The following is a 14,351-nucleotide window of genomic DNA, read 5'->3' on the forward strand; positions in this document are numbered from 1 at the left end:
TAAGCGGTTTAGATTTTTCATACAAAAGGATTTTCCCGCTAATTGCCGTTCCCGTGGGAATTTTGCAATATCCTGTTGTAACTAAGCTTTAAGTTTACTAAGATACCTGCATGCCAAATTTCAAGCGTCTAACTTAAGCGGTTTAGATTTTTCATACAAAAGGATTTTCTCGCTAATTCCCGTTCCCGTGGGAATTCCTAAGTATACTATAACCTGCCCAGAAGTACGAAAAATAATTGTACCAAGTTTCGTTAAAATCCGTCTAGTAGTTTTTGTTTCTATAAGGAACATACAGACGGACAGACAGACAGACAGACAAAAATTTTACTGATTGCATTTTTGGCATCAGTATCGATCACTAATCACCCCCTGATAGTTATTTTGAAAATATATTCCATGTACAGAATTGACCTCTACAGATTTATTATAAGTACCTATAGATAAGTAAACTCAAAATATGATTTACTAAAATATTGTCTAAAATATTTTCGAAATTGTATGGTAAAGTTGGGTACAACATGATATTATACAATTTAACTAACTAGGTGACAGTAGGCCTACCTTTAAAAAAAACTTAACATAATAACTACCGAAAAATGTTTCTATTAATTGTAATCCACACTTACAGTCTGTCTATAAAGTCGTGACATGAATGTTTGAGGAACTAACATTATTCATGTGTCTGGCAACACCAAAGATCACCAAACATATGTACATCAGCTGTCATCGAGAACAAGTTGTGGAACGATTTTCATTTTGTGGTTTTTATTGTTTGACTAATCTCCTGTAAATTATTACTCAGCTACGAAGAAAAGTATAAACAATGAGTAAAGTAAATTGGAGTGCCACGCGGAAAGTGATTTTTAAAGTTTTCCAGCAATGTTCCGCGGAGTACCAAGCTGGTCAAATTTTGTGGGATTTTGATGTTTTTTATGGGCGAACAGCATCTTTGACGGGTACGTAATCGTATTACTGCTTGTTTATAATCTACCTAAAGTAACAAATTTACTGCATTTTGCGATTTGGTGACCAAAACAGGCATTGTTTACATAGGACATTTTTAGGTTAAATTTTCATTGTAAGTACGTAATATTGTAGTACGACCATTTCTTTTGATATTGTATCTTTAATTCAGTCAAGTTTTCTACGAATTTTGAATTTGAATTAATTGCTTCATATCTATATTACCCGTTCGCTTTGGCCATTGATAACTGTATGACATCACTTTCACATCAAGTTGTCCGTCTACAAAAATAATAATTTGTTGAAATATTTTTTTATGATTATGATTTAGCTCTTATTATTTAAATGCATGTGAAATGATATCTTGTTGGTAAATCTTTAACAATAAATAATATTAGTTAGGTATTGTAGTTATTCTTTCCATCCCTTTAAACTTTGAACTTTTTTTTTTCAGGAAAATCAGAGAGTACGGTTAAGCGCATAGTCAATGAAGGTTTTCAGAATAATGGAAAATTTAGAACTCCTGGGAAACACAGGCAAGGCCGACCAAAGAAAGAAATGGATAATTTTAATATTTGTGCTCTGCTCCAAAAAATATAATTTTTTATACGGTACAAAAAGAGGTAGGTAAATAACATTTTTCATCTTTTGCATGTTTTTTGTTTGATGTGAGCTATATTCATTCTTCATACAAGGTAACCTATATAATATTATAGCCTATGTAAAGCAGTTTTTTTTAGATTGTAATGATGAAATAATTTTAATTGCACCCTCCCCCTCCCTCTTATACACCCTTAAACCCCCATCCAAACAAACCAACAATGAAATCTTTCTTCTTAATAATATGAGTATAGATGTATAATTTTATAAAATTTTCACTAACAAGAATCTATTTATTTTTCCACCAGGTCACAAAATGTTCGCAATCTCTAAACATCAAAGGCATCACAAAAGACATTTTCAAAGGAAAGCGTTACATCATAGTCCATGCTGGAAGCGAAAAGGGGTTTGTGCCAAACTGCCTCCTCATATTCACTGGCAGAAATAATTTGGAAGACTACCATTCAGAAATGAATGCGCATAACTTCACGAAGTAGATTAAAGAAAAACTAATACCAAATCTTCATGAGCCTTCCATTATATTTATGGACCTGTACCAAGACAATTGGTTATTTTTGCTTAGGCGATAATAACAGCAGCGAAGATGATGATGTGAATGATGACAGCGCTGCTTATGAAAGTGGCAACGAAACTTTTCTTAACATCGAAAATTTGGAATCCGATGATGAAAGTGATTAATAAACGTCCTTATTAACTATGTATAATGCGTTTTTTATTATGCTGATTCAACAAAAATGCTTGGTAAAACCTCTCATAAGCATAGGTACCTACTGTATAAAAACAAAAACAAAATATCGTCGTCTAAATTGGTTAAGGGCTGATTTTTCAATCGTCGGATAACTTTTAACTGAAGAATAAGATTGGCACATTGACAGTTTCAGTATGGAAAATAATATGTCAAAATGACAAGTTTATTCATCAGTCAAAAGATATCTAAGGATAGAAAAATCTACCCTTAACTAAATTGCCCTAGTATCAAACTCATTTGGTCAAATTGTATAGGGTTGCTACATGAAGAAAAAAAGCGCCCTCATTTTATGTCACGACTTTATAGACAAACTGTATTTACGCTTCTCAAACTTCTCATTTAATAAATTAGAAACACTTTGTGATTGAATTTAACAAAATCACAAATTATTAAAATTCACACAAATAAAAACTTTTCACAATAAAATACGTCATATTGTGTTCATTAATACGGCAAAAATCATATGGCCGATATTCAATAAATTTAATTGCTTATCTCTGAGTGTCGCAATTACAAAGTTCAAAGAATACTTTACGAAATATGCGGATGGTGCAATTTACCCGCCCTGATGTTATAACAAAACTAAAAACGTAAAAACCAATTAAAATCCTATTAGAACCATTTTCGACTTCCACACGGACAATCCGAGGGAGAAATCATGTAATTAATAAATTAGTTAGTAAATAAATTGTTCTTTAATGTATAGCAGGACCAATAATTTAGCAAGACTGAGACAGAATGAAAACTATATAGTTTTAACTAAATAAAACTAAAGATCTACTTGATACCATATGCACTTAAGTAATACTTCATCAAGTGAATTTTAAGTGTAAGTTAAATCTAATGTTTCTAAACTAATACTATGTAAAGTATAACTTGACTCAACTCTTTCTTCACTAAACTTACAAATTAAAAATCTTCTATACTCTTGCTACATTAAGACAAATTAGAATTACCGCCATTATGAGCTATGTGTAACAAAAAATAAATCAGAAATTAACCAATAATATCATAACAAGAGGATATTTAAATTGAAGTACGTCTTTGTTACACTTTTTCTAGTTGCATAAATGTCTAAGAACGTTTGCATAAAATAAAATCTTATTTTATAACCTCAAAGTTTTCTTTATGCAATACAATTTCGTAATATTTTATTTATCTTATTAGGTTTTTTTCAAGGCCCTCCTGTTTTATAACATTATCCATTGATTTTACACGAGAAACCACAATGCGTTTTATATTTCCTATGCAAAAATGACATTCACGGTCTATTCTAGACATAATATAAATTAGTTATTAAAATAATTTAATCGCCATTTTCATTAACCTTTATCTAAAGTTGATTTAGTGTTAAAGATCACAATGTTTACTAAATTAAAGTTACTCTTTAATAAAAAGTGTCTTACATAGTTCTTCATGAAGTTAAATAAACCTTATCTGTAAAAATAATTATTACTCTTAAATAAGTATTCAAGATATCTTCAACTCTATTTCCTTGTCTACAGTCATACTACAAGTTATATTATAGTACTTGTTTAGAAATTCTTAAAACTACACTCTTAATTAGGGTTTAAGTCTGCCTTAAGCGTTGTCTTAACTCTGTCTCAGTGATTTCCAAAGGATTGTGCCCTTTTTTGCTTACCATTGTCTTGGGGCATAACTTCAAGATTTCTTGAGTGCGACTATTGTCTTGGCCAAGACAACGGCTGGAATTAGGCTACTAGTCTTCAAGATATCTTCAATGCCTTATGAAGATAATCTGTTGCTACTTGGGGAGTATATTCTCATTATCATTATTTAAGCTATAGGACGTCCACTGCTGAACTTATGCCTCCCATAACGATTCCCAAATTGGCCGGTTAGTAGCGGCCTGCATCTAGCATCTTCCTGCAACCTTCTCATAGTCTGGTCATCTGTCCACTTTGTCGGACGTCCTCAACTACATTTTACGCCTTCGCAAGTGTATTTTACGCTACATTATCTCTTCCAGCTTCCTGGTATCAAACGTGAACTCCTTGGCTACTGTGACGTGGGAAGACTTCGTATCGGCCGCGCCGCCCTTCAAGGGAATCGCCGACAAGCAGCAGCTAACGGTCATCAAAATCATTGGCGTTATTTATTGTGAGTTCGATACTATTTTCTACTTCTTTTCGGCTAAAAACGTCCTTTTGCTAGAAGCGTCCTTTGGCTGAAGGACGATCCTTACTGCTGTACAAAAATTTCTAAGGATTTCCACAAGTACTTTCTGCGCTGTCCACATCCAGGTGCTTCCCACTAGATCAGTGGTTTCCTTTAAGTCATGAGGGACCATTTTACCAAATTTCTGTCTTGTCAGGGACCACCTCATAATCATAATCGGTCAAAAGTAAACCAGTTTAACTGCAAAAATCAGTAAAAAAGTGGTTTTGACTAAGGCGTGCAAGTGCACTTGGTGGACCACTTGGAATGCCTCCAGGGACCACCAGTGGTCCGCGGACCACCGGTTAAGAACCACTGCCGTTGGTCGGCCGTTTGGTGTAGTGGTTCAGAACGGACTACTATGCCGAGAGGTCCCGGGTTCGATTCCCGGCCGGGCAGATATTGAAATGATGAATTTTAATTTCTGTGACGGGTCTGGGTGTAAATATGTATAATATGCATGTATTTAATTAAAAAAAAAAGTATATAAGTAGTATATCCGTTAAGCTAGCACCCATAACACAAGCATTGAGTTGCTTACTTTGGGGCTAGCTGGCGCTGTGTGAAATTGTCCAAAGATTTATTTATTATTTATTTATTATTTACTGCACTAGATGATGGGCCCATAGACTGGGAAACCAGTTACCAATTTTTTTTTATTCCCAACTAGGTAGCTCTTGGCCTGTATCTCACCTGATGGTAAGTGATGATTAGGCCGAAGGTGGAAGCGAGCTTACAATAGTATTAAACAGATAGTATAGGGGTTTTGATCAATTTAATTGGAGCACTTAATGTTGAGTGAGACTAAGATAGACTCACATTTTAAGAGCTGAATGACAAAGTGATAGAATTTCTGTCTATCATCATCATCATCATCATTTCAGTCATAGGACGTCCATTGCTGAACATAGGCCTCCCCCCAGTGCTTTCCATGTTGATCGATTGATAGCAGCCTGCGTCTAGCGCTTCCCTGCTAACTTTATGATGTCGTCGGTCCACCTTGTGGGTCGACGTCTCACGCTGCGTTTTCCGGTACGCGGCTTCCATTCCAGAACCTTGCTTCCCCTAAACTCTGTCTTTACATTAGCTTATACCTATTTAACGTACAACCTATTCCACTTCTGATAGATCGTTTAGCATAATTTATTTAAAATTTAGCAATAATATACCCATAATCCATATCCATGAATTATCTAAGAACACTGATTGTAACAGTCACTTTTGCACCATTCCACATGCTATAAAGGTTAGGTACTGTTAAAACCGCCAAACTCCTTGACTAAATAATATTTCTTTCCTCTTTCCAGCTATCACCATAATGTGCTTATCACTCTGCGTCGGCGTAGTCGGTGGAGTAGTAGAAGGCTCACTTCTAGTAACTTCTGCCACTTCTGGGGCCTTACTTGGGGTCTTTGTACTAGCTGCATTATGCCCTGTCGCGAATGGCAAGGGAGCTTTATGGGGAATGGTGGCTTCACATGTTATAACTACATGGATGGCGGCGGGAAGACTACTGTATGTGGACAAAACTGTTGCTATGCTGCCTCTATCTGTTGAGGTGGGTATTTGTCTTGATATTATATTGTAATTAGTTCCTAGATGGTCACTAGGGTGGAGCGAAAATTTTTTTTTTACATTTGCGTTTGTGAATACCTCTAAAAAGTTGCATCTTGTTGCCACGGTTACGAGAAAAATAAATAAAAAAATATTGAGACCATTTTTTAGCCCTCTACTGGCTTTTGAATATTTCATAAAAATGAAAAAATAGGACTTTATTGAAAAAATCATAAATTACCTTAGAATAGTTTTTATTTGATAAATAATATATTTTTGTAACTTTAAATATAATATACATCGTAAAAAAAATTGTATAACATTATAAGCTTGTCATAAACTTAAAACAATACATTATTAAAAGCGCCGATTATAAGCTAAACTCACAGTCAGCGCGTAACTTTGCCACTTGAACTGTTAACATCAGAATTAGTCCAGTTACCTATTTTCTTCTTTCTATCTTTGTCTTATGTCTTTATCTTTAGTTAACTGATATTAATCAAGTAGATAGTTCGTAATTGCGTTGTCTAATTTTATTGTACCAAAGTCAAAATAAAATCGAAATTAAGCACTCGTAGTGACCTATTTTAGGATCTCCTTATTTGTTTTGTACCTTAATAGAGTGATTCAAAAGGAAGGTTTTTAAGTATAATACATTACATTATACCTATGCAAAGCAGGGGCGGGGTCGCTAATCGGAAATAAAAAAAAAAAGGTAAACAGCCCGTTGTATTTCTCAAATTGAGTCGAAACTAAGAGGAAAACTTCTTAGCCTGTTGTTACGATACAACGAATAAAACAATTGTTAAAGTGTTGTTCTATTAAGTATTCACATTTCATTCACTTTCCATAACCAAAACAATCAGATAACTTCAACGCTAAACTACAGCAATGGAAAAAATGCATACAAGAACTATTCGATAGTTTTCTTACAAATCTAGTAATTTGAGCACTTGTAATTGTCCAAAAGATGAGAAGTAACATTATTAGTAAGAGCGTTTTCACTAGATCAGAAACGTTATAGAAAAATATCAACAGGAGATTTAGATCAGATCAAGCAAAGCAAGACTGAAATTGATTACATTATTAAAGTCTTTGGAATCACATGTTAAGAAAATTATTAAACAAGCTATTCAAAGAGTCACGTTTTTTGCACACCCTAAGCATCTTTTGTTAGCTTTGATGTACTATGAAAAACAATTATGTATATCAGAGAGCTTGAGACAAATAATGGCAGCAAGAAAAGACAACAAAGTACCTGGAGTATTAGAGCATTCAAAAATCCGAATTTAACCTTTCATTGATATGAATTAATTTTAAAATAGTGAATGTTTCTAAAGCAAAAAATAGATTTAGAAACAATTGAATGAGCAATATTATGACATCTTTCAAAACCAATAGAATTGCAATGTTCTAAATAAAAATTTTAAAAAAATCAAAATTTTGTGATTTTTTCATATATTTTTTCAATTATGTCTAATAGTGATTTTTCGAATTAAACTTTTTTATTCATAAAATTTATTTTCTATTTACAAAACACCTTTAAATTAATTCTATTTTCATTGTTCTGTTTAATAATACAAAGATTTTAGAAAATTGCCATACAATAGAAAATAATTAAATTAAAACGACGGTAGAGGGCTAAAAAATACATTTTAAAAATAAAATAAAAATATCCTTATTATTATCTTGCTCTCATGCAACTTTTAGCAGGTATTCAAGTTCGTTTACGTAACTTTTTTTTTTAACCATACAATGACGCTCCACCCTAATGGTCACCCTCAGTGGTCTAGTGGTAAGACCACCTGCTTCAGACGCAGAGGTCTCGGGTTCGATTCCCAGTGGGGGCAGATTTTTCTGTTCGGTTTGGTTGGTGGTAGGGCTTGTTCTAAGTCCGCCTGGCTAGCTACCACCATCTTACCTAAGTCTGTCGCCATAACAGCAATGTTAACAGCATTGTTGTGTTCCGGCAGTTAGAGGTAAGATAGCCAGTTCCTCCGTGGTTGAGGATTCCGGGTGAAGCTCGCTTCCACCTTCGGTCTGATCGTCACTTACCATCAGGTGAGATACAGGCCAAGAGCTTCCTCGATGTGGATAAAAACAAAAACCCTTATTTAAACTGCTATGTAATGTGTAGGGTATCCCTTTAGTTTTTTGGCTCTTCTCGAAAGGCTTACGTCCAGCATCCAGATGTGAACAGACTGTCATATATATTATGATGATCAACTTAATAAGATCCATTTTTGTTTGGTAAACCTACAAATTAAAAAAAAACTTGTTGGTCAATGGAAAAAGAAAATGAAAGATCGTGCTTTGTGGAGCTTCTTAGCAAGAGTTTTTTACTTGTAAAAGTTCAAGTCAAGAATTCATAGTTTTTGGAATTGTTTAAAAAAACTCTGTTGCTACAAATGTTTGGTTAAAAGACCATCTCTATTCGTTAATGCGAGTGATAATATGAAGCAAATGGAAATTGTATTAATTTTATAATTCCAGAGCTGTCCAAACAGCACAGCAAGCGTTTTCAACGTGAAGCCACTGCCCGTTGGAGTCAATGAAACGCTCATGCACATCGCGCCTCTACTGCAGGCTTTGAACACCAGCCGCTCCCACGTCCACACGGAGTCTATGATGTGAGTTTACTTTATCATCATCGTCAACAACATCATCATTGTCATCCACATCGTCTTCATCAACCACACCATCATCATCTTCGTTTTTATCACGATTACCAACTCCAAACAGCACTGCTATAGTCTGGTCTGCGAGCACATAGAATTTTGTCCAATGACCCCAAGCTACCCATCCTTATCGCTCGCGCGTAATTATATTGCTGTCGCGACTGTACGACGGGCGGCCGCAGTGAGTGTGCGAGCGCGATAGCAATATAATTACGCGCGAGCGATAAGGATGGGTAGCTTGGGGTCATTGGACAAAATTCTACGTGTTCACGGACCGGGCTTTAGTTAGCGTGAATGAAACACTCATGCACATCGCGCCGCTACTCCGGGCTTTGAACACCAGCCGCTCCCACGTCCACACTGAGTCTATGATGTGAGTTCATTTCTCGTCATCATTGTTAACATCCTTACCACCATCACCATCATTATCGTCGTTACCTTCACCACCTTTATTAATATCATCATCATCATCATCACAGGTACCAGTTTCAACGTGCAGCCTGGACGTGGACAACGCAGGACACTATTCGTTTGATCAAAGTGTCATCAACTGCTGGACCAAGGGTTTCCACAAAGACAGACTCTCCGTTGTCTGCATTCAGATACTTTCCACGGCCTTTACTAGATTGAGCAAGAGGCCTATGATTTTTTCTGCCGTTAAGACTATCACTTCTATGAGTTATCTTAATTTATTTATGGAAAATAGAATTTGTTAGTTATGACAGGCCTGTTCATCTCCGCGAGTTTACATCGAAAACAAAACACGCACGATGGCCCACCTACAGGATACTATTCGACAAGGCCTCACATACGAGCGAACATTGACTCACGCAAGCGTATTCTTGTGTATGATGGAAGAAAATAAAGAAAATGGTGCACTAAATACTGTGCAGTATTTAACTGCCTAAATATTAATAAAAACACAGAATGTACTTTTTTAAGTTGCCTCAAGACGCTGAGAGGTAAATAAGTAGTTAATATTATTCATGATAATTCATGCTAAATCATGTATTTCCTCCGCCATTTTCCGCAGTTTGGCACCTCACGTCACATCATTTTACCGAAGTCAGCCCTATAGCTTCGGCGCAGTGCCGATCACTGACGTTTGTCAACAAAATGGTGCTTGACTCTTGATACAGGCTAAATTACACCATATTGTTAATGACATTGAGCATACATTTTTTTAAATACCTTCGCGAAGAAAAAATTCTGTACGTAGTACTTATTATTATTCTGTGCTATTACTTCTATTCCAAGGGATTTAGCTCGAAAATCCTTTACTTCTCTTGCATCTCCAGTCTCAATCTCAACAGCAACAATTTAACATTTCCAGCAACAGCAGCCTCCACGCCATGTACTCCGTCTCCTACATGTGGTACGCCGTCATCGGCACGGTCACGTGCGTCGTCATCGGCGTCATTATCGGCGTCATCACCGCCAGCGATGATGACGCGTACGACGAGCGACTCCTCCACCCTATGGTTGCCAGATTAGCCAGGAAACTTCCAGGGAAACCCAGGTAATCAAGTAATGGCTGGTAATAAGGTAGTGATGTTGCCTCCTGACAGTTAATGGCTGGGACGGTTAATGTTGGGCATTAATTACACTCGACATCAAATAAATCGACCCTCCCGCGACAAGCACTTTCAAACGTATGCATCTCCAATTCCCACCAATAATGGCACCATTTAAAAGCCTAGTTCTAAACTTCATTTCATTATACATATACCCCAAAAATGTGTCTTTAAAAGGATCCAGAAGAAGTGTCTACTTCTTCAAAAAAATAGGTAGTTACGCTTGAGCCAACTTTTATGGCTATAAAACTGTTAAGTTGGGATTAATCGCTATCCATCGGTTAAAGAGGACACGTGAGATCATTATTTGGTTTTATAACCATAAAAATTGGTCTAATTGATCCCAGAGGTAAGCCCCAAGTGAGGTCTTTTTTCAAGTCACATTAAAATTTATGGTAGGTATAAAATATGTTAGTCGTTTATTAAGAAATTAAATGTGTTTTTCTTTTAGTTTATTTATTGGGCTTTTAAATAACACCAATATTGTTGGGGCACCATGAATGTGTCAGAAGAAAATTTTTAAATTTTGCGTCGCGGAAGGTGCGATTTATTTTGATATTGAGTGTCGTTGTTATATTTCTTTTATTGTTGTATTTTTATTTTGTTTTCTCTTTTGTTTGTATTTTTGTTAATTCTAGGCGTGTATTCCTGCTCTCTCCAAAAATGGTTTCCGCAGAATAACAGCGTCACGTTCTTAGTTTTACTACTCCAGAGCATGACACATGCTGAGCGGTGGCCATTTTTGGTTCTAACTACCTTTTACTTACACTGTGTGTTTTTTCAAGTTGGAACCAACATAAATGATTTTTCTTTTCCTTCCAGGAAATTTACTAATACTAGTGAGAAAGTAGAGAAGATTCCAGAAGAGAAGGAAACATCGGAAAAAACCGATGAGACGATAGCTGAAGAAGTTAAGCCGACGGTGTTTTCGACTAATGCAAGTAGACTTTTCGATGTGTATGAGACGAGGCGGTCGCCGTCGCCGTTTCCAGAAAGGACTAGATTGTAGTTTGTTAGTTTTTAGTTTTACTGTTGAATAGTTAGTATGAAATGTGACGTCCACTTGCGTAACGTTAAAACTTATAACTTAACTTATTCCTTAAAAGGAATTTATTGAAATATGCCATAATGTTGGTATACAAAAAAAACATACATACAGCCGAACATAATTATAACCTCCTCCTTTTCTGAAGTCGGTTAAAAAAGGCTTCTATGTATGTTTTGTAAATTATTTTCAATGTGATATAAACATAAAAAATTCTAAAACTTTGCTCAATATAATAAAATGGTGGATAAGTTAGTTTGAAATTACTCTGGAAGTTAAAGATTTTATAGCGATTTTTAACTTAGTAATTTAGCATAAAATTATTATCAAAGCAAAGTGATTTTAGCAAGAACATTAATATTTATTTCAAAAAAGTTAAAAAACATTTACCAGTACACATGACGTCACAAAATAGTAGATTTATGTCAATGTCATTTTGACAGATCATAAAAATAAACAGTTGATTAGTGCCTGATAAAACAATAGGCACTTGCCTCTTCATTATTTTTAAATATTATTATTTTATAGGTTTTTGAATGATGACAAGAATGAAAAGCTTAAAAGACAAGTACCTAGGTATTAAAGTAGGTATTCAAAGAGTTTAGTTAATTATAAATATGTAGCAATAACTAAAAAAACATTTAAGTTATTGTAAAAGAAAAATGTTTTTCATGTTATTCTTAAATTCAGATTAATTTTGGTCTATTTCTGAAAATACTTTAGAAATAAGTGTGAAAATGAGTAAAATATTATTATAAGTAGCCTTGTGATAATAGTCTTATATTATTATAATAAATACTATTTTTTTAATAATAAAAATGTTAATCTTTGTACAAATCTTGTAATTAAATTACGTCAAAACATAAGTGAATTTTAAGTCTTGAAACAATATTTTTCATAACGATAATGCTGCTTGATAATACAGGGTGTCTTAAATTTTCTAAAAATTATATTTGATTTTACGTTTTTATGCATTTGAATAAATTTTCCTGGGGAAAAATATGTTACCTATGGTTTCATATTAACACTCCTATAATTTAGTATAGTTTTGATGTTTGTTGTCTTCACCCTGGATAGGTATTTCATAGATATCTCTTTGATTTGTATTAAAAAGTGTTAGATGTAGAATTAATTAGATATTTAAATAGTTTGATTTGTTGTTGACTGAGAATTTAAAGCGAGTGTGATGCGAGTTGAATCAAAAGATTTTTTTATAATTAAAATAATTTAATACATTATAAGCACTTTCTCAAGAATATATTCAAGCCTGTGATTTGCTATGTAAGTACTTATATTTATTGAATTTACATGTTCAACGAATCACAGTTAGCTATTTAGAATCGAGTTTTAGATATTAAAGTGTGTCTCAATTTTTATATTCGATATTGTTTTTATAAGTGACTAAAATGTTATAAACATTTACACCCTATATTATCATATCGTGATGTTTGCCAGTATTAGATAATTTCGAATATTTATTTTTATTAGTTCTTTTTGCAATCTCGAGCTGATATTTAGCTTAATTCTGAGTTAAAACTAGTTTTAATCCAGATCTAAGCTAGTCTTCGATTTTAAGGAATTGTTTTGGCACTTTAGCACTTAAAAGTGTGATCGAGTCAAAAGAGGTTAATGACCGTTTTCACCATCAATCCCTAATTTTTAAGTGACCCCTATGGTAACAATTACTATGAATTTTGTTTTCATACGGATCACTTAAAATTTAGGGATTCATGGTGAAAACGTGCTTATGTGAATTATAATTTATAAGATTTTAATAGACGATGATTCTCATTTTGAGTGAATATGAAAATACAATAAAAGTAGGCATGTTAATATAGTTTTAGTTACTGGTCAATGCTAAACTCGTCGAAAGGTGATACATTACTAAATAGTTACTTTAACAATGTATTTTTACCTAGCTTAGAAATAAGACAAAACTTGGGATATATTCTCAAGTATTCTATGAAAAAGCGTAGTTATATACATGCTATCAGCCATATTTCACGGTATTCGTGTAAATAGCGCCTGAAATATATTTTTGTAACAAATAAATTACGTTTAGTGAATTAAGTACATGATGTACTTATTTATTTTATAATATTGTGTAAATAAAACAAACGAAATAAATATTAAATGGTAATAAAATGTATTAACTATGTTTTAGTATTTTTGTGTACCTAATTTTGATTTACGTTAAAAAACGTACATAACTACTGAAAATACCCTCAAATAAACCAAAAAAACAAGAATATTAAGGCCGTATTTTTATTGAATGAAACAAATGAACATTGGATAAAAACACAATAAAAAAACACCGCCTTCCAATTTCGTAAGCAATGTGAATGGTGGGTAGGTTTACAAACTGGCATAAACAATACAAACCAATATAAACCATTTCCTCACCCTTTGTATCATTTACGGTACGGATTTACTTAATCGCCTCTAAGTGGGCCCTCAAGGGTCGAGAGACACAGATCACGAGCCTGTGAGTTGGGATGATGGAATTGAAATGAAATATGTAGCTAGATGTAGGTAAGCTATGTTCTTGAGAATCTTATAATTTAAAGCAGTTCAAATATACTGTTTGGTTAAAAGGAGAAACTGACTGACAGACATATCATTTTTTTTTATTTTTTTTTTATTTTTTTTTATTGAGAAAACCAACAGCGTATTTATACAATTTTACCATACATAAATTTAACATACAATATGGCCAATAACAGGTTTCCCTTAAATTATTACCAATAGTACTAGTAAAGGTTGGAATGCTACCAATACCTATCCACACAAGTTCACACAACACTAATCAACGCACAGCTTAAACGGCTAAACGTAGGCACTTGAAATTTGGAAAGGACGTAGCTTAGGTACTATAGAGGCATAGCTGGGCACCGTTAATCAAATTAGAGGCATAGCTGGGCACCGTTAATCAAATAGTTAACTTCGTTAATCGTTAAACCGTTAATAAAAAAATTAACTTCGTTAAACGT

At 34.0% G+C, this 14,351-nt stretch overlaps 1 protein-coding gene and 1 long non-coding RNA gene across 3 annotated transcripts in view; both read left to right on the forward strand.

The window, feature by feature from the left end:
• The window catches only part of LOC135083726 (sodium-coupled monocarboxylate transporter 1), a 50,602-nt gene extending 37,075 nt beyond the window's left edge, over positions 1-13,527 (forward strand). Inside the window, exons 8-12 of the mRNA XM_063978449.1 lie at positions 4,323-4,453; positions 5,818-6,068; positions 8,558-8,694; positions 10,076-10,261; positions 11,139-13,527. Of these exons, the coding sequence (XP_063834519.1) occupies positions 4,323-4,453; positions 5,818-6,068; positions 8,558-8,694; positions 10,076-10,261; positions 11,139-11,325 (892 nt within the window). The 3' untranslated portion in view covers positions 11,326-13,527. The remainder of the gene's footprint in view (positions 1-4,322; positions 4,454-5,817; positions 6,069-8,557; positions 8,695-10,075; positions 10,262-11,138) is intronic.
• On the forward strand, positions 626-2,288 carry LOC135083606 (uncharacterized). 2 transcript variants are annotated; one of them, XR_010259675.1, is made up of 3 exons: positions 626-956; positions 1,418-1,590; positions 1,872-2,288. It is a non-coding gene; the product is annotated as an uncharacterized LOC135083606 (long non-coding RNA). The 2 variants fall into 2 exon arrangements; XR_010259674.1 differs by having other exon boundaries at positions 1,418-1,586.
• Positions 13,528-14,351: the final 824 nt, after the last annotated feature.

Source organism: Ostrinia nubilalis, chromosome 24 (assembly GCF_963855985.1).
Source record: "Ostrinia nubilalis chromosome 24, ilOstNubi1.1, whole genome shotgun sequence".
Classification (NCBI taxonomy): domain Eukaryota; kingdom Metazoa; phylum Arthropoda; class Insecta; order Lepidoptera; family Crambidae; genus Ostrinia; species Ostrinia nubilalis.